The sequence below is a fragment of the Molossus molossus genome, unplaced genomic scaffold (genome assembly GCF_014108415.1).
Source record: "Molossus molossus isolate mMolMol1 unplaced genomic scaffold, mMolMol1.p scaffold_m16_p_4, whole genome shotgun sequence".
Taxonomy (NCBI): Eukaryota; Metazoa; Chordata; class Mammalia; order Chiroptera; family Molossidae; genus Molossus; species Molossus molossus.
The window spans coordinates 103167877-103192309 of NW_023425377.1; the positions used below are offsets into that span (position 1 = coordinate 103167877).

At 40.2% G+C, this 24433-nt stretch overlaps 1 protein-coding gene across 1 annotated transcript in view; it reads right to left on the bottom strand.

The window, feature by feature from the left end:
* Window positions 1–24433, bottom strand: part of LOC118643977 — a 99788-nt gene that overhangs the window by 20012 nt on the left and 55343 nt on the right. The window contains exons 14-18 of the mRNA XM_036282279.1: window positions 23189–23228; window positions 18059–18110; window positions 7580–7694; window positions 3749–3832; window positions 1659–1782 (exon numbers count right to left, since the gene is read on the bottom strand). Coding sequence (XP_036138172.1) covers window positions 1659–1782; window positions 3749–3832; window positions 7580–7694; window positions 18059–18110; window positions 23189–23228 — 415 coding nt within the window. The remainder of the gene's footprint in view (window positions 1–1658; window positions 1783–3748; window positions 3833–7579; window positions 7695–18058; window positions 18111–23188; window positions 23229–24433) is intronic.

Consider the following 24433-nt stretch of genomic DNA (forward strand, 5'->3'; position numbering starts at 1 on the left):
TCTATTTTGATCCAAGTCTACTGGATCACAGTCCTCAATTAAGCCTTGCTCCAGTGATTCTTCAGTTGCAACCCCAGCCTATTTCAAATGCCTTTTCTATTCAAAACACTGATAGTGATCTGTCTGGTATGGGTCCTTGCCTGTCTTCCCTAAACTCTTGCATAAACCTTGTAACTGCAATGTTCTGCCTTCTAATCTCCTTTATCAAAGTGCAGTAGCACTTTCCATTCTAACAGCTACTTACCTGACATTTCCAAACATCTAAAATAAGTCAAGACATTTAAAAAGATCCACCTACAGTGTGAAAAGTACAGTGACCTTATTTGGGGTGAAAGAGTATAAAAAGTAACACAGAATCTCACTGTTGCTTTTAGTCACATAAAACACTAATGAACTAAAACAGAGAAACCCTGCAATGTGTTTTAAGCGGTTCTTGAGACCATATTCCAAAATCAAAGACCACAGAAAAGACTATTTATTTAGAAGTAGTAGCATCTGTGCATGAAGTGGGAGTCTGGAGTTATGTACCAACAAATAAAACACTAAGAGATTACATACATAACATTTAAAAAAGAAACATAAAACAAAAATAAAGTTGTAGCATCTATTACACTAACCTTTAGTTTTGAATGTTCTGATTGTTCATTTTGGTAAATAAACTCATCTAATTATTTCCGTCCTCTGGTCTTAGATTAAACTGTTAAGATATATGAATTTCTGCCCGGCTGGTGTGGCTCAGTGGATTGAATGTCATCCCGTGGACTGAGAGGTCTCAGTTCCATTCCTGGTCAGGGCACATGCCGGCATTGTGCGCTCGATCCCCAGTAGGGGGCGTGCAGGAGGCAGCTGATTGATGTTTCTCACATTGATGTTTCTATCTCTCCCTCCCTCCCTCTCTAAAAAATCCATAAAAACATATTTTAAAAACAGATAAATGAGTTTCTAAAAGTCAGCTATCAGAAAATAAATGGAAGTTAAGAATAATGAAATAGTAATCTGATTAAAAGAAAAATTGTATAATTTACTTTTCATTGAAAATAATGATCTTTAAAAATATATAACATAATCATATCAAACACTACATATGTAATTTAGTTTTTAAATGTATACGTTATCTGACATCTTGAAAATATTGCATATACTCCTTAAAAATTCTGTAATTTTAAGGAAATTAGACTATTTACATTTCACTTAGAGAAAGCAACCAAAAGGGACCTACACTTTATTAATAGATTTTCTCTGGCATATGATTCAACTATATTAAGATTCTGACAGTGAGGCACCACCTAAAGGGCCAATCTACTATTTCTCTCAAATTTTTCCCTAGTCCACGTCACACAGCTCTCTCCCATCTCCTACGTTTGGGCTTCGGACCATCCAATTTAGGATGTGGTAAAGGTTCTCATATTGACTTCTGGATGTTCCAGATCTTGTCACTTTAGTGTTCAAAGAGTGTTAATTCAGGAAGACAACCAGTTCATTTTGAAGGATAACAATCGTGTCTTCTGCTTCCCTGTGTCTCCCATAACTTAAGCAAGAGATAAAAGTCCTAGAATCCAAATAAAAGCTATTGATGTCCTAATTCAAAATCAACATGCTCAACTAGTATAAGGCCCGAATCTAACTGTGGTAATCCAATCACTTGAGTTGAACCATACCTTATCACTGAATTTTCTTCAGGCTGGTCTTTATGCAGAATATGTTGGAAATAATCTTCTACGGCTTGAGCAGTGAGAAATTTTTTCAAGTACGGGTAGTAGAGAGGGTGCCGTGCTATGACGCCTATTGTGTACAAAACATCACATTACTAAGCACATATGCTGAAGATTTATCAACATGACTCACTGATTTGAAGGATCTGATTACTCTGATTCTGTGAGGATACTGTGTGTCTGATGGGGATGGGGGAGAGGGGATTTGAGGAGATACAGTGGACAAACTGTATCTCTTAGTGATGAATGTCATTCTCCCTGCTTTGGCAATGTACAGAGTTTCTCTAATTTAGAGTTGCCAGACGTAGATATATCTATTTTAGGACATACCTAAACATTGCATGGGACATACTTACACTAAAAATTATTCATTATTTAACTGAAATTCAAATTTAACAAGGCATTATTTTGTCTGGCAACTCTAATTATTTCAAAGGGTATTATGAAATTCTAAATAACTTTGCTTTCATTCCCTCAATGTTTCAAACTAAGCATATGACAAATAGCTGCAACTGGAGAACAGAGGATGGAAGACTGATGCAAAAATCAAATGAAAAATGTTAGAATATTAACTTCAAAAGACTATAAGTTCCAGAGGTCAAGGACCTTGATAACCATGCTCACTGCTCTATTCAACCAGTGTGCCAGGGCACTCTGGTGCTCTGCAAGAATTTTTAAAGCATGCAATACTATTTAGTCAGGGCACTGACCTCTATTCCCTTAGATAGTCTAATAAAAAAATGACAACAGCCAATATAACAATAGTGCTCCAATGTGAATGTCCTGTCTTGAACCATAAATATATAGTCATATAATAGAGTTGCATCTTACTGCTTCACCACATAATAAAGATGAATCTGATTGACTAATTCTTGGTACCAGAAATCCTTATATATAAGTATAGGCACCTGATTTTTTAAAAAGGCACTCTGGAACTACTTTTTTAAAAAGTAGCAGTAGTAATTAATTACTACTACTATTATCTTTTATTAAATCAATCAAAATTATACCTATTTTTAGGGGGGTCAGATTAGCAAAAAATATATTCTCTGGTGTGCAGCGGAATTTTAGTAATTAGTTTATGCGTGACATGAGATGAAAAAGGTTGAAAATCACTGTGCTAGGGAATGTTCAGAAATAACAGGTTGGCTATCCCATGTCTTTTAGTCATCTCAGCTCAAACAGCTCCAATAAATACAGTGGATAATGGTGAAGATGAAGCCCATCAACGCCTGTGCGTAATGCAGACAGCCTTCCAGGGACAGACACAGTGTCAGCGGAGTCATGGCCTATAACACTGCAGACACAGGCACTGTAATAAGTGCATACGCCTGTATTCCTCTCAGTTTGCAAACTCACTAGACAGTGTAGATTTACGTCCACTCTGGTTTTATATATATTATTTTCACGAAAGGACAAAGGCATTTACTATCCACTTAAAGGCATTCATTAAACAATAGTCTGGTTATTCTTGGGATTTCGGTAAAGAGATGAGTAAATGGTATTCCATGAGGTTAAAAAGGAACAAAAACAAACAAACAAAAACTCAGGGAAGTTATTCTAAGGAGAAAAGAAAAGGATCTGGCAATTTCTGGGGAGAAAACGGAGGAGAAAAGAGTTTTAAGAGGCGAAGAGATATTCTTTAAAAAGATATAGAGGAAATATAGAAATACGGTGATAAAGTATTGTACTATTCAGAGAACTTTAGGGAAAAGAAGATTAAAAGGGAGCACTTGTCAACAGGTCAACTGGCACAAGTGCAGTAGAATACTGGGATACAGGAGTGGGTCCTCTGGCCCCACGTGTGTTTAAATTATCTTTTTGAGAAAATGTATTATTGAAAGGCACAGTTAATTTGAAGCATACATTTTTGTTTGTTACACCAGTGAGAAAATAAATAGCACTGGATAACTTAATACGCTTTAACCAACACAGTAAGCACAACTTTTATTGTTTGAATCCAAATGAAAACTTAGTAAGTGACAGAAATCAATTCTAGAGATGTGAAAGATGGTTTGTATAAGCAAAAAACATACCTATGTTTGCCGAGTTGCCTTTGTCCCCGCTTCTTGTATAGGCCAGATCTTCTAAGCGGTATGTCAGTGATCCACTTGGTAGATCTACCAATGGAATAACATTGAAGAGATATATGAGGAAATGGAAAGATGGTTATATGAAATGTGATTGTCCTATCAGGGAAGTTACATAGAGCAGCAGAGTTGGTCACAATTATATCATTCCTTTTTGGAAGGCTCAGCACTATAGGCTGGATATATGTGTCCTTAGACTTCTAAGAACACTAGACATTTATGACGCATAGATATATGTCTGGTTTAAAAATTATAATTTTTTATGTAAAACCAAAAATAAAATGAGTAGGTGACAATGTTAATTGAGATATTCATACCACTGTAAATGGGTGTAACTTCCTAATTGCTAGAGGGACACATCAACTGGTTGCCTCCCTCACGACCCCGACCAGAGCCGGGGATGAACCGCAACCCAGGTACATATCCTTGGCTGGAATCAAACTTGGGACTCACTGGTCCACGGGCCAACGCTCTACCGCTGAGCCAAACCAGCCAGGGCCACATCTTATCTTTGTGGAAGACCAAAATGTTATAGATACTAAGACTAAACAGCATTTAATTTAATGCAGGAACCATGAAATAATTACCAGTTCACCAAGATCAAGGTAAAAAATATGAAAAAACAGTAAGACCTCCTTAAAATGAATTTGTAAGAAAACCATTTCAAACAAGTGGGAGTAAATCCTCAATTGTAAAATATCTTCAAAGCAATTTTCATAAGCATGTGGTAATTAAAATTAGGCCAAGAAACACATGGACACTTCTAGTGTACAGCCTCTGAATATAGCAGTCCTATTGAGACAGGCTGGTGAGCCAGGACAAGCAGAATAGGAAAACAGACAGTTAAATGGCCAAGAAGGTTACAGCCATTCAGTAAATTGCAAAATCCTTTCTCCTGTAACCAAGAACACTTAAGAGTAAATGGTTTGTACTTCTCCTCAACCAGAGGATAAATAGCTTAAATCACCCTACTCAGGGTGACTGATAGCAGAAATCCCAATTAGTGCCATTTGCCAACCACACCCAAGGACAGATGAAGTTAAAAGAAATAAATCTCCTTTTGGCACATCGGTATAAAGCTGATGAATGTTCTATAGAGATCCTCCCCTAAAATCTTCCCAGTCTTTAAAAACCCTCAAAAGTAAGGGCCTTTTCTCCCCCCCTCTCCTGCGCTCACAGGCAGGCATCTCCTAAACTCCAAGGGTCCCCATAGACTTGCAACCAGGGCAGCAACGGGCAGTGATGGCTCACCCTGGGCCCCCTTTTCTCTGACTCAGTGAGCCAAAGCAGTCTGTCTAGGCTCATTTCTCCACCTAGTCTCTCTTCTGTTGCTGCTTCTGTCCTAGGCCCTTCCTTGTTTACTGTCCCCAGCTTGAATACATGTCCTTTCAAAATAACCTGGACTTGTGTTGTGAAATCTTAACTGCATGAAGTCAAGAACCCACACACTACTGGCCAGCTCTAAGCAGACCCCCTCAAGGCTAGGTCCCCTCTCTGGTAACACTCACTTTTACAAAATGTACAGTTACAAAATGCATGCATTTCTGTTACTATGATTTAGTCCATTAACACAAGTCCCCTAACAACACAGTTCCTGAGGCAGGTGAGTAAGAAGCTAGGAACATTCCTTGGCAAGTGGGGTAGGGAAACTGAGACAAGATAGCTGAAAAAGAAAAAAAACTGGCCAAGCAATTTACAGCCAGGTGCACAAGGTCACCAGGGTGGAAAGCTCTGGGTACCTAGCATGAGACAAAACTGGTAAAACAAGGACCTTGTCCCTAGAGTAACCTCTCCTACTCTGATGTTTCTTCCATAGAGATAATATCTAGGCCTCAGTTGCACTGCAGCTCCAGGACCAATAAAGCAGCAAAACCAGACAAGTGACACCATGGCTGACCTCAGGACCAGCTGCATTAACTAATGACCCCTTGCCCTGGCACTGACCAATCAGTGGAGACCACAGCCCTGAAAGGACCCACCTGGAAAGCTGATGGATAGTCTATTGAGATCCTCCCCTGGGACCCCCCCCTGAGCTTTCTACCCTTAAAAGCCTTTAGGAAGGAGGACCCAGTGAGCTCTCCTTCCCCAGAGCACGCCAGTGCCTTTCCCTTCCCTCTCTCCTGCCCTCACCAGGCATGCATCTTCTAAACTCTGAGGGACCCCACAAGGCTTGCAACCAGGCCAGCAATGGGCAGCAGTAGTTCGTCCTGGGCTAACCCCCTGAACCTGTCCCAGAGGTCCCCTTTTCTGTGACTTCTTAGTGACCCAAAGCAGCCCAGCCTGGGCTCATTTCCCCACCAGTTCCTGTCCTGTTGCTTCTTCTATTCTAGGCCCTTCCTTGTTTCTCTGTCCCCAGCTTTCACAAATCACCTGGGCCTGTGTTGTGAAATCATCCCTGCAAGAAGTGAAGAGCCCACACACTGCTGGCCAGCCCTAGGCAGACCCACTCAGGGCCCCGTCCCCCTTTCGGTAACATTACCACGATATATGAATTGGATGTAATTGTGTAATTAGTATTCACTTCACACACACAAGGCAAAGTGTGTAGTTGTGTTGCCTCCTTGGTTTCCCAATGATAAACCCTCATGACATTTCACAAAACTGGATTTTTGAAGGAACAAATTGGCCAAGAAAGAGGAAAGTATAGCAAAGAAGCAAAAAGTAGTTCACAGGGGAAGTAAAATTATAAATGGAATTACAGAAGGAAGGACCCACAGTAAGAATGCTAACACTGTGGAAAGACTCTAGACATGAAGACTCTAGAGAAAATTGAAGGCAATTTATCAGCATAAATGAAGAAAGAGATAGTGATTAAAAGGATGACGATGTCCCTGAGGAAATGATGCCTAAAAGAAAACCTTCACATAAGGCTTTTTTTTAATCCTCATTCGAGGACATTATTTTTCCATTTTTTGTACAGACAGAGTGGGAGGGAGAGAGAGGAAGAGAGAGAGAGGGAAACATCGATGTGAAGGGACACATCGAGTGGCTGCCACCCACACGACCAACCAGGGCCGGGGACAAACTGCAACCGAGGTACATGCCCTTAGCAGGAACCGAACCCGGGTCTCTCCGGACCGCAGGCGGACGCTCTAACCGCTGAGCCAAACTGGCCAGGGCTCACATAAGGAATTCTTGACGATGTTGCCCAATGGAAAGCCCAAAGGACAAACTGTTGGAAACTAATCCAAACATACAAAGGCATATGAGAAGTCAGAGTAGACCCGTGGATTTATTTCAGTTTCCTGAAGCTGAATCTCTAAAAGGCTGAGGGCTTTCCAAAGCTCTTTTTTTCTGATTCAAATGTTGCCTTCATGACTATTTCTGTAACAGTGATTGCCTTTGGTGTACCTATGCTACCTTCACTAGAGTATTACAGGATAAATCACTCTTCTGAAAGTGAGTCTCTCTGAACTCACTTTAAAAACTAGCTTTCCACTTGTTCAGGGCTATCCTTGGTTTATGAAACAACTATTACATTTTTTTTGGATCCTCTCATCAACAAAGACATGAGAGACCAATTGAATTGGAGGACCATCATTTTCCCCCATAAATCTCAAGTCTATTCAATATCATGAACCAAACTCCCAACTGTCCTGTATGCCTACCCATGCCTTGGCCTCAGATAAATGACACTAGCACTTCCTGCCAAAGTGTCCTACATACCTGCCAATCCATCTTTACACATACTAAACATACACTGGAAGAAAAAAGTAAGGAAGAGTGGAAATAAAAACTACTTTGGCAGAACATATCGAACAGAGAACATGAATGTACCTTTTAGATCTTCTTCTATCTTGGGTAAATTTGGTGAAGCCAATGTATCCAGTGTCAAGGTGAGATCTTCATGGAAGGTTTCAATATGTTTTCCATTAATCAACCTGATATCAACCTGAAAAAACAACAACATTTTTTAAGCCAAGAAATGGGAAAGAAAAGATTTTATGAGTAAGAAGGTTTAGTTTAGTTTAGTTGGAATACCAAATTCGTCAGTTCTTTACTCCCACCTTAGAAGTTCTGTTTTGGAAACTAATTCCAGTTTTTAAAAAAGTTCTGCTTTTATGGAACTACATGAAGCATACTGCCTGGTCATTCCTCTCAGTGCAAAAAACAGACAAAAAGCAAACGACATACTTCTCTTCTGGGCAAGTATTCTGAGCTGGGGAGGTCTGCCTCTGCTTGCTGAAGGTGAGCAGACAGCGATGGTGAACTCTGATAGTCGGGGACAAACTGAGCCGAAGAAGCACTAACAAGTATGGCCCCGAGGCTGACATGGAATCAAAAGACTCATTGTTGTGGATTAATGACTGATGGCTGCCTCATCAGTAAAATTTCCCTGAAAAGGCATTTCCAGCCTCCTCACCCAGTCCTCGGAGAATTTATGGGAGGCACACCTCTCAAGTGCCAGAGCCTCACAATGGAGCTTTATGTGGCATAATCACCGTGTCAGCCTCATCTTTTTATCAGGGTGTGGCGCATCTGGCTCACACCTATGAACAGTCAAGTCATACTGTGGCACGGAATCTAGAATAGCATGTCTGAAATTTACTTACATGAATGCATTCATTTACGTAAGTATGTAAGGGTGGAGCCATGTCTTTTTCTTTTTTGAGTCCCAGTGCCTGGCACAACCAGTGCCTGCAACATACAAACTCTCACGAAATGCTGCACTAAGCTGCATGAGTTTTAGTTATCTGTTGTTTTGTAAGGTGGCACTGGCAATTATTTTTGATCTTCTTCGTGACCAATGCAGGTGCTGTGAGAATTGGAACCACAATGTCTAGAATAGGCGGGGGATAAATATCAGTTGGAATGGTATTCTGTGTTTACTCCTGGATTATTTTTTTATAATCTCCAAACTGCTTCATCTAAACAAAGGGACACCTTATTCTCCTCCCATCCTGTCTAGTCTGCTTAAAATTGCTGCTTGTTTTTTTCTTGTTTAAGGTTACTAAGGCAAAAGCAATTGACTGAACTGGTGCCACTGTTATTTTAATAAGCAAAGGGTTCATAGCTTGCTCATATTTCTTTTTATTTATTTATTTATTTTAAATCTTTATTGTTGGATGTAAAATGTATTACAGATGTTCCACATTTTTCCCCCATTGACCCCCTCCGTCCCACTCCTGCCCCCCTCCCACCTTTTCCCTCACTATTGTCTGTGTCCATTGGTTATGCATATAAGTTCTTTGGTTTATTTCTTCCCACCACCCCCCCAACCCCTTTCCCTTTGAGGTTTGTCAGTCTAGCAATGAATTTGTACTTATTAATCTCTTCACCTTTTTCATCCATCCCCCCAACCCCCCTCCCAACTGGCAACCAACAAAATGTTCTCTGTATCTATGAGAATGTTTCAGTTCTACCTGTTCATTTTGCTTGTAGATTCCATTGTTGATAGATATGTATTCATTGCCATTTCGTTTGTTCATATATTTTATCTTTTTCTTCAAAAAGACCCTTCATCATTTCATATAATAACGGTTTGGTGGTGATGAACTCCTTTAACTTTTTCTTGTCTGGGAAAGTTTTTATATGGCCATCGATTCTAAATGACAGCTTTGCAGGATAGAGTAATCTTGGTTGTAGGTTCTTGCTTTTCATCACTCTGAATATTTCTTGCCACTCCCTTCTGGCCTGCAAAGTTTCTTTTGAGAAATCAGCTGACAGCCTAATGGGAACTCCCTTGTAGGTAACTAGCTGCCTTTCTCTTGCTGCTTTTAAGATTCTCTCTTTGTCTTGAACCTTTTGCATTTTGATGATGATGTGTCTTGGTGTGGGCCTCTTGGGGTTCATCTTGTTTGGGACTCTCTGTGCTTCCTGGACTTGAATGTATTTCCTTCACCAAGTTAGGAAAGTTTTCTGCCATGATTGTTTCAAACAGGTTTTCGATTTCTTGTTCTCGCTCTTCTCCTTCTGGCACCCCCAAGATGTGAATGTTGGCACGCTTGAAGTTGTCCCAGAGGCTCCTTACACTATCCTCATTTTTTTGGATTCTTTTTTCTTTCTGCTGTTCTGATTGGGCATTTTTTGCTTCCTTATATTCCAAATCGATGGTTTGCTCCTTAGATTTACATGCTCTATTATTGAAGCTGTGTAAATTATTCTTTATTTCAGTTAATGCCTCCTTCAATTTTAACTGTGTAGCCAAGATTTCTGACTGGTCCTTTTTTATGCTCTTGAGGCCCTCCCTAAGTTCACTGAGGTTCTCACTAAGTTCATTGAGCATCCTTATAGGCAGTATTTTGAACTCAGTATCTGTTAGGTTGCTTATCTCCATTTCGCTTAGTTCTTTTATTGGGGTTTTGTTCTGTTCTTTCATTTGGGACCTGTTTCTTTGTCTCCTCATTTTGGCTGCCTCCCTGTGTTTGTTTCTGTGTATTACTTAACGAGAGGTATGGGGCTCACTGAGACCAGATGCTGCTCGCTTGAAAGAATTTAGGAAAACCTGAAGCAGGATCCAAGACAGGCCAATCCTATGGTTAAGCAACTGGCAACAGCTTGGGTGGGCCTGAAAGTTGGGTGGGGCGGGGCCTCAGGGAGTCACCAGGGCGGGGCTACCAGTGTGAGCCAGGTTGCTAGAGTCCCAGATATGGCGGCTGTCTGCCGCCCCAGGGAAGGGCTCACCAAAGGAACAAATGCCTCTTACAGCACGTTAGTCCCCGAGGAAGCCCCCTCTCCAGCCCTAGCTCCAGCGCCAAACAGCTCAGTTCTTCCCTGTGTGTCTCTGGCGCCCCTCGAGCTGCCTCCCCTCCAAGCTTAGAGGGAGAGAGTCCGATAAGTCCGTGTGCGGGCCCTTTAAGGAGCTGCCTGGGGCTCCAGCCGCCTCAGCTTCCCTGAGCCTCAGTTCCCGCTGGTTTTTCCAGCCAGAAGTTATGGGGATTCTCTTCCTGGCACTGGAACCCTGAGCGGGGCACCTGGTGTGGGACGGGGACCCCTCAGTCCTCAGGAAGGACCTTCCCAGCCGCGGGAGCCTCCTGATTTTTATCCACCTCACGTGGGTGTGGGGCCAGCCCGTCGCACCACAGCCCGTCGCGCTGCCGCCCCTCCTACCAGTCTGGATGTGGCTGCTGCTTAAATTCCGCAGTTGTAGGACTTCCATTCAGCTTGATTTCAGGCGATTTTGAATGATGGTTGTTCTGTAGTTTAGTTGTAACTTTGATGTGGTTGTGGGAGGACGCGATACCGCGTTTACCTACCCGCCATCTTGACCGGAAGTCTCAGCTTGCTCATATTTCCTGCCATTGCAAATTCTGGGAAAAACTGAGATCCCTGACAATAACAGGTTTTAATAATTTTAGATGGTGATCTGGCAAAAGTGGATATGGCCATACTGAATGTCATCACCAGGTGCCCACCTACAGGTTTATTCAGAATATGTTCTGGTAAGCTAGCTTTCAAATGTTTCCAGATGGAGACTGTCATGAGCTGTTAACTAGCTTATCCATTTCTTTATTGTTTATAACTTCATAGTAGACTATGCAGAGTTCATTAGGGGTCTTGCCTTTTTATTAAAGGGTGAAGAGGAGGCTTTTTTAAACCAATTGATAGAGTTGTAAATCCAGTTTAAAAATTAGCTTTAGCCCTGGCCGGTTTGGCTCAGCGGTTAGAGCGTCGGCCTGCAGTCTGGAGAGACCCGGGTTCGGTTCCCGCTAAGGGCACGTGCCTCGGTTGCAGTTTGTCCCCGGCCCTGGTTGGTCGTGCGGGTGGCAGCCACTCGATGTGTCCCTTCACATCGATGTTTCTCTCCTCTCTCTCGGTTCCTCTCTCTCCCTCCCACTCTACCTGAACAAAAAATGGAAAAATGTCCTCAGGTGAGGATAAAAAAAAAAAAAAAAAAAAAAAATTAAAAATTAGCTTTAAACTTATGCCATACGTTGGCAGCACTAGAAACTCCATGGCCTAAATTTCCAATAACTATATAAAAATTCTACAGATGACATTAATTGGTGATATACCTACTTCATTTCCATCATGAAATAGGTCCCTCATTTTCCATGACCAACAAGGCTGGATCACCTCCTGTTTCAATAATATTATATATAATTGAAAACTTGGCAACCATATTGCCCAAAATCAGGTTACCATGAACCCCACCAATGGAAAACATTGTTTTGTGTTACTGTGTTTTCTCCAACTCTAAGCAAATGGCTTTTCACAGCAGAGGACAATTCGGGTGGGTCATGGTTCAGGTGGATTATAAGGGAGGTCCAAAAACTCCAACACAGGACACATTTTCTATGGCTTTGGACAGAGACAAAGTAACTTGAAGAAGTTTATTTTGGGGAAGAAGAAGAGTCTTATACTTCCACATGTAGTTAAAGATAAAAATAGAAAGGGAAAATAAATTATTCAGAGAGATAGCGGCTAACAAATTTCCAGAATGAATGAAAGAACAAATTCTCTGATATGTGAAACCCGGTGAATTCCAAACCAGGTGAGAAGAGATTCCTAGGCACAACACGTTGAAATGGCAGCATGCCAAAGAAAAAAAGAGGCCAGAAAAGAAAGAAGCATTAACCACTGAAGGGCTGCCAAACTGACAGCTGATTTTTCAGCAGCAATGGTGGAAATAAAGTGTTATAACTTTCGGCCTACAATTATTCTTAGTAAAATTATCTTCCAAACTTGGGGGAGAAATAAGCTCATTTTTAAGACTTTATTTTGGGGACAGTTTGATTTTCACAGTAAAATTGAGCAAAAGGTAAAGAGAGTTTCCATATACCCATTATCCTCACGCATGCATACCATACCTTCCCCACTATCAACATCCTACACCACAAAGGAACATTTGTTGCAACAATGAACCTACATTCACACATCATTGTCACCTAAGTCCATAGCTTAAATTAGGGTTCATGCTTGTTGTATATTCTACAAATTTTGACAGATGTATAATGACATGAATTGACCATTATCACACATTATAGTTGCACTGCCCTAAAGACCGTCTGTGCTCCCATTTACCCCTTCCTCTCCCGGACCCCTGACAACCACTATTCCTTTTTCTGTTTCCAGAGTTTTGCCTTTTCTAGAACGTCATGAAGTTGGAATCATACAATATGTAACCTTTTCAGATTGTCTTCTTTCATCTAGTACTATGCATTTAAGGTCTTTTCATAGCTTCGTAGCTCATTTCTTTTTAGCAACGAGTAATATTTCATTGTCTGGATGGACCACAGTTTATCCCCTCACCTACTGAAAGATTTCTTGGGTGCTCCCATTTTTCGCAATTATGAACATTTCATGAAATAAATGGCATCAAAATGAATACTTCTATTCACTGATAAATCCCATAACGCCATAAACTGGGAGGAAATAATTAGTGACGTATATACCTAACAAAGGATTTGTTCCCAGAATATATGAAACTCAAAAAAGACAGACAACCCAACAGAGAAAAAAAGGGGCAAAGTACACAAGTGGGCATCTCCAGAAAGGCAACAGGATGGATAATAAATGCATGAAAAATGCAAATTAAAACTACATGAAATGTTGCTTTGTACCAATCACACTGGCAATAATTTAAAAGTTGGCTTATATCAAGTGTTGAAGAGACTCTGAAGCAATCATATACTGAAGGGATGAGTGTAAATTCATACTTGGGAAAACAAGTTGGCACTATCCAGAAATAAAGTTAAAGAGGCACATACCCATGACTCAAAAATTCTACCTCCAGGTAAATACCCAGATAAACCTTTGCACATGAGTATCAGACATACAAGGATGTTCAAGGCAGCATGTGTGTAAAAGCAAAGCAAATAAACAAAAACCTACAAAAATGTCAGTGTTCTTATAAAACAAAAATAAGTTTGTAAATTATAGTATATTCATAAAATGGAAGACTCTATAGTAAATGATTACTCCATGCCTCAACACTGATAAATCTCAAAAGATAATTTTGTGTGTGTGTGTGGGGAGTGGGGGGGAAAGCAAACAAATTAAGTTACAGAAGAAAACAGCTGGATTCCATAACTATAAAGTTCAAAATTATCTAAACTGAGCAATAGATTTCTTAGGAATATATACATAAGTGGCAAAACCATATAAACAAGCAAGAGAACAATAAACATAAAATGCAAGTATATTATTAGCCACCTGAGGGAAAAGATTGCATTTATTTCTACCCACCCCTCCCACCATCCCCGCCACCTGCGGATAGTTGAGCAGGGAACTCAGAACCTTGAAAACTGGACTCTGGAAAAGCTTCAGATGAAGTGGATTGCACTGAACTTCACTGCCTTTACTTCCTGACTTCACAAAGCATTTTTTCCCAAAGAGTGGAGTGGTAGTAGAAATAACAGAAATAAAGGATAATCTTTTTTTACTGACGATTCTCCAATGTCTCTTCTTTCCCCTTGTGTAGGACCACTTGGTCTAGAAACCATCCAGTTTTTCTAGAAACCAAAGCTTCACTAAGAACCCTTCAAAAGCTGCCTTTCAGAACCTTCCAGATATAAAAAAAATCATTTGGTTTTTACAAATTACCCGATTGAGACTCAATATCTGACAAATCTACTCTTAATTTGGAATGTGACCCATGACCATGTTAATGATTAGCATAAACTGTGTGCACTAGGCTTCATTTCAGTAGATGCATTTATAAATAAAACCTGAATCACATTTTGAAAGAACTTATTTTATATGTACCAGAGTTCTTAAATTTAATTGTGAGATGCAGACTTCCCATTATGAGTCCATGGTACAGTAAGTTTACAATCACAACGTAAATTTCCTTTTGTATGAATCCATATTTTCCTCATGTTTACACTTCTTAGAGCTACACTTTTCAGGAAGAGTAGTAACTCTGTAAGACAAATAAGTCCATTTCTCAGTGATTCATTGGATTAACATGTTATTCAAAGACTCTTTGGGACTTAATTCTAAGAAAATAAAAAGAATTTGCCCTGGCCAGTTTGGCTCAGCGGTTAGAGCGTCGGCCTGTGGTCTGGAGAGACCCGGGTTCGGTTCCCGCTAAGGGCACGTACTTCGGTTGCAGTTTGTCCCCGGCCCTGGTTGGTCGTGCGGGTGGCAGCCACTCGATGTGTCCCTTCACGTCGATGTTTCTGTCTGTCTCTCCCTTCCTCTCTCTCCCTCCCACTCTATCTGTACAAAAAAAAAAAAACAAAAAAACTGGAAAAATATCCTCGGGTGAGGATAAAAAAAAAAAGAAAAGAAAAAGAATTTAATTTGAGTCAAGCAAAATAAGCTTCTTCTTTGGATTATAATGTCTTCTAACACTCTTGGGCTCTTGGTTTATAAGACAGTGTCTGTCCAATAACAACAACAACAACAACAACAAGAATTTTTCTTAATAGGTAGTCATGAACCTCGAATCAATTAGTTCACCATAAAGCTTAGGAACGCCAGGGAAAAAGCAGAGCCATGTACTTTCGAAGACTGCATATTTCAGTTTCTTTTGGGCCATTCTTAGTTGAATGTTGTATAAATTCTCTGAGAGATCCAAATTAATTCCTTTACATAATTGAGTATGTATAGTTAATAATTAACGTAACCATTTATTTTAAAAGTATACCGCACCCACTTCTGAAAAGACCTCAGGCAGTTTACAGATTAACACATAGTTCAAAGGCACACTATCATGTTCAAGTACTAAATAAAATAGACTCTAGAAAACACAAAGAACTGTATCAAGGACCAGTCATGTTCTGCCTTTTCTGAATGGCTCCTCACTGCAGATACTACACCCTCCCTTCACTCTTCAGTGGAGGAAGTTTGCTATTGAACTTACCATTTAACCAACAGGGGCTAGCTGGGCTTGTCCAGCAGAATCAGCACTGCAGGTCAGTGACATGGGTAAGAGTGTGAACTTTGCATTCTAACTGCCCAGATGGAATCGTGGCTCTGTACTTTGAGCAAGTCATTAAATGTCTCAGAGCCTCAGTCTCCATATTGGAAAATGGGATAATGATGGTATTTACCTCATAGGTGAGAAATAAATTAGTTCAGTGTATGTAAACCACTTAGAACAGAAGCTGGCGCACAGGAAGTGCTAAAGAACTATTAGTGTTTGCCCACTCACCATTATTCCAATTTCCTATGAAAATCCTCCCTTTGAAACCCGTACCTCTCAAATGTACTGTCCTCCATCCCTTCCTGTTGTTCTCGTCACTCCCTGACATGTATCAGAGACTTTGGAACATGGCTTACGATTCTACCACAATCCTGTTCTCTTCCATATTCACATGGATGACCCTTCTGATAACCAACACCTTGGCTTCATCAACTCCAATAACCCTTCATCTCCACACAGATATCATCTCATCCTTCTCCCCTTGTTATTACCTGGAGCTACTCTACTTGTAACATCTTCAACCATACCTCTCAACTTTCTTATCACAAGCTCCTGTTATCCTCATTGTTCCAATTATACCTGCTTCCCCACCAGAACTGGACTGAAGTCCTGTCCTTTTACTCCATGTATTAGACCTTCTTCTGATTTTGCTTTCTTCTCCCTCTTATTTTGGTTTAGTCTTTCAACCTGTCTCTTTAAACATACCTCCAACTTCTCACTTCTCTTGCTCCATTTCCTTCTGCAATAGTTACCAAATGTGGATCAATCCAGCCTTCCTTGTTCCTAAAATCCCAGTAAGTAAATCACTCAACCATGTGCACTAGAGCCCTTAACTCACAGTCACGGTCCTCAGCGGAGCCCCCAGCACAGTCTGGCAGCCTCCTCCATGGCCCCTCGCCAGCTCTGCATTTCTTTGCAAATTCCTACTACTCTCATCTAGTCACCAAATTCTACCTAAATTACCTCCTAAATATCTCTTGAATCTAAAAGCCCCTATTCCTTTTTCTCTGCTTCTCTTAATCTCTAATTACCTCCTTTCTTTCCTCCAAAATGCTTTCCTCTCTGCTGCCAAAGTGATCTCCTAAAGTTCAAATACCATCATGTTCCCAACATCCTTACTATCCTCCTGTAACTCGCTACTGCTCTCTGATATATGCCTCCTACCACAGCTTGGCCCCAAGGCCCTCTGTGACCAGGCCCCCATCCACCTCTCTAGAGTTCTTTCTCAATTTTTCCAACCTGTACCCTATGCATGCAATTACATGTACTTCCTTCACTGTGCCATATTCTCTCAGAACCCATGGTTTAGGGTAGGCATGGGAAATTATTTTGGCTTAGGCCAATCAGGACTTACCTGAGTCACCTGAGAGAATAGAACACTAAACCCAATTTGGGCTCTAATGAAGGCTGGGGAAGGAAATGGCTGTTGGCAAGGTAACTAGCTGTCTTTGCTAAAACCAGTGTCATCATCAGATAAATGTCAGATGTGGAGTCAGGCACATCATTGTTGGTTCCCCATGTCTGCCATTTTCTGGTTGGTGTGTGGGGGACCTTGGGCAACTCCCTTCTCCTCCCCAAGAATCAGCTTCCTCATCTATAAAGGGGGGATTAGCAAAACCTAACTTTTAACATGATGGTGAAGATTAAAGAAAATAATATACATAATATTGCCTACCACCATGAACTTCGTTCATTCATTAAACATCTTTTTGAAAATTATGATGTGCCAGGCATTGTGCTGGGGATATAGTGGTAAATAAGATAGATGTGATCCCTCCCTTCTTATAATTTATTAACATTAAATGTTAGTTTTTTAAAATGTCTTAATTCTGCTAACTAAAAAATTCAGAAGCATTTTGATTACTTTGACAATCACTTTTTAGAGAAACTCAGTGTTTTCAGGGTGGCTTATGGTCCCTAAAGTTTTATGTTTAATGAGTGAAGGTTTAGAAACATTCATTTTTTCCTTTTGTTTTTTTCTTTTTCTTTCTGTTTAATTTAAATGACCAGAGACATTTACATTTTATGAGCATATTTTCACTGTGAGTGCAATTCTGATTCCTAGACAGAAGATAATTGGCAAAGTACAATATCTTTAAAAGTGGACAACCAAGACAATATCCAATACAACATTGTAACCCTGAGAAAAAAAAATCCAGATGCAATCATGTGTAGTCCATCCATCTAGGTAGTTATATACTTGGTCTACAGTCAAGACAGATCCAGTTCATGGGGAGGGTTTATCTTCACATGATAGGAACAATCAGGTAATTAGGGTGACCCATTCCCCAACCATGACCGTTAACAGTTTTTATCTTTTAACCCAATGAACAATACAGTTAAAGAGGCTTGTCAAGACTAATCTCTCCAAAAAATACCAATATTACATATGCTTGAAAGTATAATTAAGATACTACTGTAGCAGATTAAGGAGTCTCTCTTACCTTGACCTTTTTCTTGGGATACAGGAAGGAAAATGATTTTAGAACAGGAGATCTAGAATGTAATACAAAAGAAGGGACAATATAATTAGGGTTTTAAGTCTGAGGGCTCAGAAAGAGGGAGGTGGGGTTTCCAGCCTTCCGCTCACTTGCCATGCCTGGCCCACCTCTGCCTCGTTTTCTTACTGACCATATACGCCAATCTATTTCTTGTGTGCATTTCTCTTTCAGCCTACCAAGGAGCACTCAGATTTCTTCATCAGAAAGAGTCTTTTTATACACAGAAAGCAAGCATTAGTGGGTCAGTGAAAATTGAATAAAAAAGTTGTTTTTCGCCCTGGCCGGTTTGGCTCAGCGGTTAGAGCATCAGCCTGCGGTCTGGAGAGACCCGGGTTCGGTTCCCGCTAAGGGCACGTACTTCGGTTGCAGTTTGTCCCTGGCCCTGGTTGGTCGTGCGGGTGGCAGCCACTCGATGTGTCCCTTCACATCGATGTTTCTCTCTCTCTCTCCCTTTCTCTCTCTCTCCCTCCCACTCTATCTGTACAAAAAAATGGAAAAATATCTTTGGGTAAGGAAAAAAAAAAAAGTTGTTTTTCTAGGACAAACCTCTGGATTTTCACCAGTACACTCCTTCATCCAGTCTCCCGTAAGACCAAGTAACTACCTGAAAGAAGTCTACATGGACCCAGGGCATAATTTCTAGACACGGACAGAGATAAATGGCCTTTGGTGTGATCCAATATTTAAGTCTAACCTAAATAACAAATATAAGGGTCAGAAGGAAATCGACTTATCTAATGTGGGCAGACAACAAAGTACAAGAAAAACCCACAAAAGTTACAAACAGGAAAGGAACAGAGACATAGAGAAAGCATTGAATATTTGTGGACTGAACTGACCAAGAGTTGAAACTAGAGACAAAGTATGTTATTATTAAATTGCACGGTGTGTAAGATTAAGTTTATGGGACCAAATATCTTGGGATCCTTAAACATTTTTTAAACTTTTTATAGTGAAATATAATATTTATAGAGAAAAGGTCAAGGAATAAACATGTACGGCTTGATGATTTATCACAAAACAACATCTATATAATCACCACCAATGTCAAGAAACAGATTTCCGCCTGCAGCTAAGAAGGTTCCCTCCTGCCTCTCCCAGTCTCTACCACCTCCAACAAAGTAATCACTGTCCTGACTTTGATAAAAATCATTCCCTTGCTTTTCTTTACAGTTCTTTTTTTGTTGACTTTAAGAGAGAGAGGAAGAAATAGGGAGAAAGAGAGAAACATCAGTGTGGGAGAGAAACATTGATGGGCTGCCTCCTGCATGCCCCCTACTGGGGAATAAGCCAGCAAATGGGGAATGTGCTCTGACCCGAATAGAACTGCCAACCTGCCAGTGCACAGGATGGCACCCAACCAACTGAGCCACACCAGCCAGCGCTCTTTATAGTTCTCCACCTAAATGTGTACCCCCAAACACAAGTTTATTTTTGCCTGTTTGTTGAACTTTGTATACACGGAATTACAGTACATACTCGTTGATTCCTGACTTCATTGAATGTTATGTTTGTGAGATTCATGCGTGTTGTTGAATATAGCTGTAAATCATTCAGCTACATATAGTAAATTTCCACGACTGTACAGTATTTCATTGAAATAATATACCACAACTTATTCATCTATTTTATTCTTGGATGCTTTAAAAAAGTCAAAGAAGTTTTGATCTCTTTTTCTAACTATGTAGACTCTCATTATGGTGAAGATATGGCGTGTTGTTTTAGTTTATTAAGATGGCTTATTTAAGAGAGAGAAACAGAAAAGTTTCTTAAATTCAGTGGGCTTGAGAAAAGGGGTAACTGGAAAGGGTTGATTCTGACTGGGCCGGCAGAAAAGGAGGTGGAGAGAAAACTGAGGAGATTCTCCCCTTGTTTTTTTTCCCATTGGAGAAACACTGGAGACCACGCTCCAAACCAGATAGCTCTGTCTCTGTCACTGGAGGAGGAGGGGTAAATCCCTCTCATTGGTATGCCAACAGCAATCAAGGCTCACTTATAACAGGAGGGTTTACACAGCCCACACGGAAGGAGGGTGCACCTGTAGTGCCCAGCTTGGGTGATTGGGGAGGCTGTGCCACTGCACCCTACAGAACACCTACTACATAAGGCCACCCTACCAAGCCTAGGAGATGTAGCAGGTCTGCCTAGTACATAGAAACAAACACAGGAAGGCTGCCAAATGAGGAAACAAAGAAACATGTCCCAAATGAAAGAACAGAACAAAACCCAGAAAAAGAACTAAACAAAATGGAGACAAGCCATCAACTAGATGCAGAGTTCAAAACACTGGCTATACAAATGCTCAATGAACTTAATGAGAATTTCAACAGCATAAAAAAGGCATAGAAACCATAAAAAAGAACCAGTCAGAAATGAAGTATATACTAACTAAAATAAAGAATTTACAGGGAATCAACAGTAGAGTAGATGAAGCGAAGAATCAAATCAGCAGTTTTGAACATAAGAAAGCAAAAAACACCCAACCAAAACAGCAAACAGAAAAAAGAATCAAAAAAAGAAAAAAAAGCCTCTGGGACAACTTCAAGAAGACCGTGGGGGTGGGGATGTCGGAAGAAGAAGAGAGAGAGAAAGACATAGAAAACTTATTTGAAAAAATAATAAAGAATATAAATTAGTAAAATGGATAGTAGGTCAGATGGTGATAAGTGCCCTCAAACAAAATGAAGCAGAGTGGGGGACAGAAAGTATTAGAAGATCTTAGTCAATATATAGCTAAAATCTGGAAACACCCCAAGTGCCCATCAGTAGATGAGTGGCTAAAAAAACTGTGGTGTATTTACACAATGGAATAGTACACAGCTATAGAGAGATTTCGTACCTTTTGAGACAACATGGAGAGAGACCTGGAGAGTATTATGCTGAGCGAAATAAGCCAGTCAGAGAAAGACAAGTACACATGATCTAACTAATCTGTGGAACATAATGAACAAAATAAGCTGTCGACCAAAGGAGATCCAGAGTCATGGAAGTAGGGAACAGACTGACAAACCTCAGAGGAATGGGGCATGGGGGGGGGGGGGAATAAACCAAAAAATTTATATGCATATGTGCACAACCAATCCACAGGGACACTAGGCCGGGGAGGCAGGAAGCGGGTGGGACCAAGGAGGAGGTCAATGAGGAAAAAAGGGAACATCTGTAATACTTTCAACAATAAAAAACATTAATAAATAAAAAGGGACTTTGGGGCTAAGACCTGAAGTGAGGGAGGAAGCCATGAGCATTTGGGTCAGCGTGAGGAGAAAGTGCAAAGACCTTGAGGCAATCTGGAAGGGAGGCCAGTGTGTGAGTCTGGGGCAGAGCGAGTGCCTGGGAGAAGGTCGAGACTGGAGAACGGAGATTGGGCAGAGCCTGCTCGACCACCTTCAGGACTTCTGCATCTACTCTCGGTGACATTAAAGATTTGGAACAAAGAGTGATATCATCTGGCTTACATGTTTAAAGAAAGAACATATATGCATAGCCCATGGACACAGACAACACTATAGGGAAGGCCAGGGGAGGGGGTGTGGGGGCTGGGTAGACGTGGGCAAAGGAGGGCAGGGAAAGGGGACATCTGTAATAATGTCAACAACAATAACAAAAATAAAAAATAAAAAGAGTCACTCTATTTTGAGAACAGACTATAGTGGGAAGTAGAACCAGGGAGACCAGTTAGGAGATTGTTGCAATAATACAGGCCAGAGATGATGGTAGCTGAAACCAGGGTGATAACCGTGAGGGCAATAAATGGCCAGACTTTGGACAAATTTTGAAGACACAGGCACAGAACCATGGCTGATAGCCTGTATATATATGAGTAAAGGGAGCAGTCAGGGATGACATGAAGGTTTTTGGCTTGAAGTTGCCATTTACTGAAAAGAGGGGGAACTGGTTGGAGGGAGTTACTGGGATTGAGTTTGGGACATGTTAAGCATGAGATGTTTGCTAGGCATCCAAATGGGAGTTGTTAAGTAGACAGATAATAAATGAGCTTGAGGACCAAGGAAGACAAATGAGCTAGAGAAATAAATTTGAGAGCCATTGGCATATAGGTGGTATTAAAAGTCAAGATGAAATGAACTCATCAGAGCTGTAAGTGTAGGTAGAAAAGGACAGTGGTCCAAGGACCATCCAGCAAAGAGATGGAGAAGTTTCAGGCAATCAGGTAGGAGACATCCACAAAAAGGTAGTGCCTTGGAAGCCAAGTTAAGAAAGTATTTAAAGGAGGAGAATCATGACCAATAGTGCCAAATTATGCTTAGGGTGCAGGTAAAATGATGGTAACAACAGACCTTTGGATTAAGCAAAATAAAGGTATGGGAGACCTTGACAAGGGCAGTTTGGAAAGACCAATGGAGGCGAAACCCTTCTTGTTGTAGAGGGTTCAGAAGAGAATGGAGAGAAAAGATTAAGCTGTAGGCAACTCTTTTGAAGCTCTTTTTCTGCCTTTTCAGACTTTTAGACAGAAAAAGGAACCCATGCCTTCTTGATGAAACTAACATAAATACATATTGGAACCCAGTAATCTTAACATATCATATCTTATCTCACCTCCAAAGAACAAAAGCAGCTAGAAAATTCCACTAAAGCACAAGAATCGACTTCATTTCCTACAAACAGAACCACCGAGAGAAGGTGAACCACAGAATCCGGTAGGAGAACTAACCTAAAGGAGGTGGCCACCTTCCTCCGATTTTCTTAGGTGAAGCTAAGTATTTATTTGTCAATAAATCGTATTTCCCTCATTGCAAATTCCTGGTTGCAAAAACAGATTAGGTCGGCCTTATTTTTCTGTTCTCTAGAAAAGCCATTTATCTCATGAGAACTTTAACCCTAGGGACCAATTCACTGTTCTGAGTCATCTAGAATCAGCACAGGTGATTCTTAGATAAGGCCAGCTTGCTGTTCAAGAGCCATGGTAGGTTCCCAGGAGTCTCAGGAGTCTATGAACAAGATGTTCCAGGCGGACAGGCCTCGGATCCCCAGACCTCCTCTCACCCCTATCCAGAAAACTATGTGAGGGGAACAATATATAAAAAACTGACTTTAGCATATTGTCAGTAAACTTACACTTTTGGACGACCTCCAATTACTGCCATCAGACCAGGCGCTAAAGAGAAAAAAATAATTAAAACAATTTCCTTCTTATAATGTAAGGGTTTGCTAAATTATTATAATATAAGCTTTGTGTGGTCCATTGTAGCAAAGGACTGATTTTCTAACATAGGGTGCTATTAAGCTCTTCAGAAAATGCAAGTTAAAAGAATGTCTAGAATTCATAATTAGTAATCAGTACATGAGGAATAATTTGACAATGAAAAATACTTATGGGATAGAGTCAAGTTATTATTACAACTGGGAAAGCTGAGAGAGATAAGAAGGCAAACAATGTTCATCACATTAATTGAATCACATTGTACTTATTTGATACATTCTTCTATTTTAAATATACAATTTGTAGACTTAACTATTTTAACAGCCAACAGAAACTTTAAACTTAATTGAAGAAAATGCTCTTTGGTTGTGTTTTTGTTTTGTTTTTTAATGAGGACATCTCCTTGCTCCCAAAACCACAATATAATCAGAAATGTTTAGCCTTCTTAAACAGAACTTCAAAATTGAGCTTTAGAGAAGAAAAAAGGTACTAACTTTTCTCTTTCTTTCTGTCCATAGACACCACGTAGTGGATTTATAATTTAATTAAAAACAAGAATGAGAAAAGACTTCTATGATCTAACTACTTAAATTGTAGATGTTGGATAAAAAATCATGCCTTATAAAACTACAGCAAAGAAAGTGTAAGAAAATAATAAGGGTTTAGCATACAAGAGTATCTTGACTATACATTAAGTACATCTTTAAATATTATCTGGATATTTAGGTGGCTGACACATTTGTAAAAGGCAAGGAAGGAATCAAGAAACTATACTGTGGGAAATAATCATAAAATTCAGTTACTCAGAAAATTTAACTGAACTTTCATGTATAATATAAAATTCTTTTATGCAAGCATGCAATATTTAGATGTATTTTACATTATCTTAAGAGTACAACCAGCATTAAATACTTATGTGTGATTCACTTTATATTATATCCTCATAGTATTCTTATACTATAAATTATAGGGCCTTAGAAATCAATTAGTGTAGTTGTCTGACTTCACAGAGGGGTCAGCGAGTTCCTGGCAGCTGCAGATCCGCAGTCGTACGATCAGAACTCAGATCCCCTGGATTGCCACAAAATGTTTTTTCCCCATGACCCCTCCTGATAAAGTAAAAGATGGTACTCAGAGCAGACACTAGGTAAAATCCACAC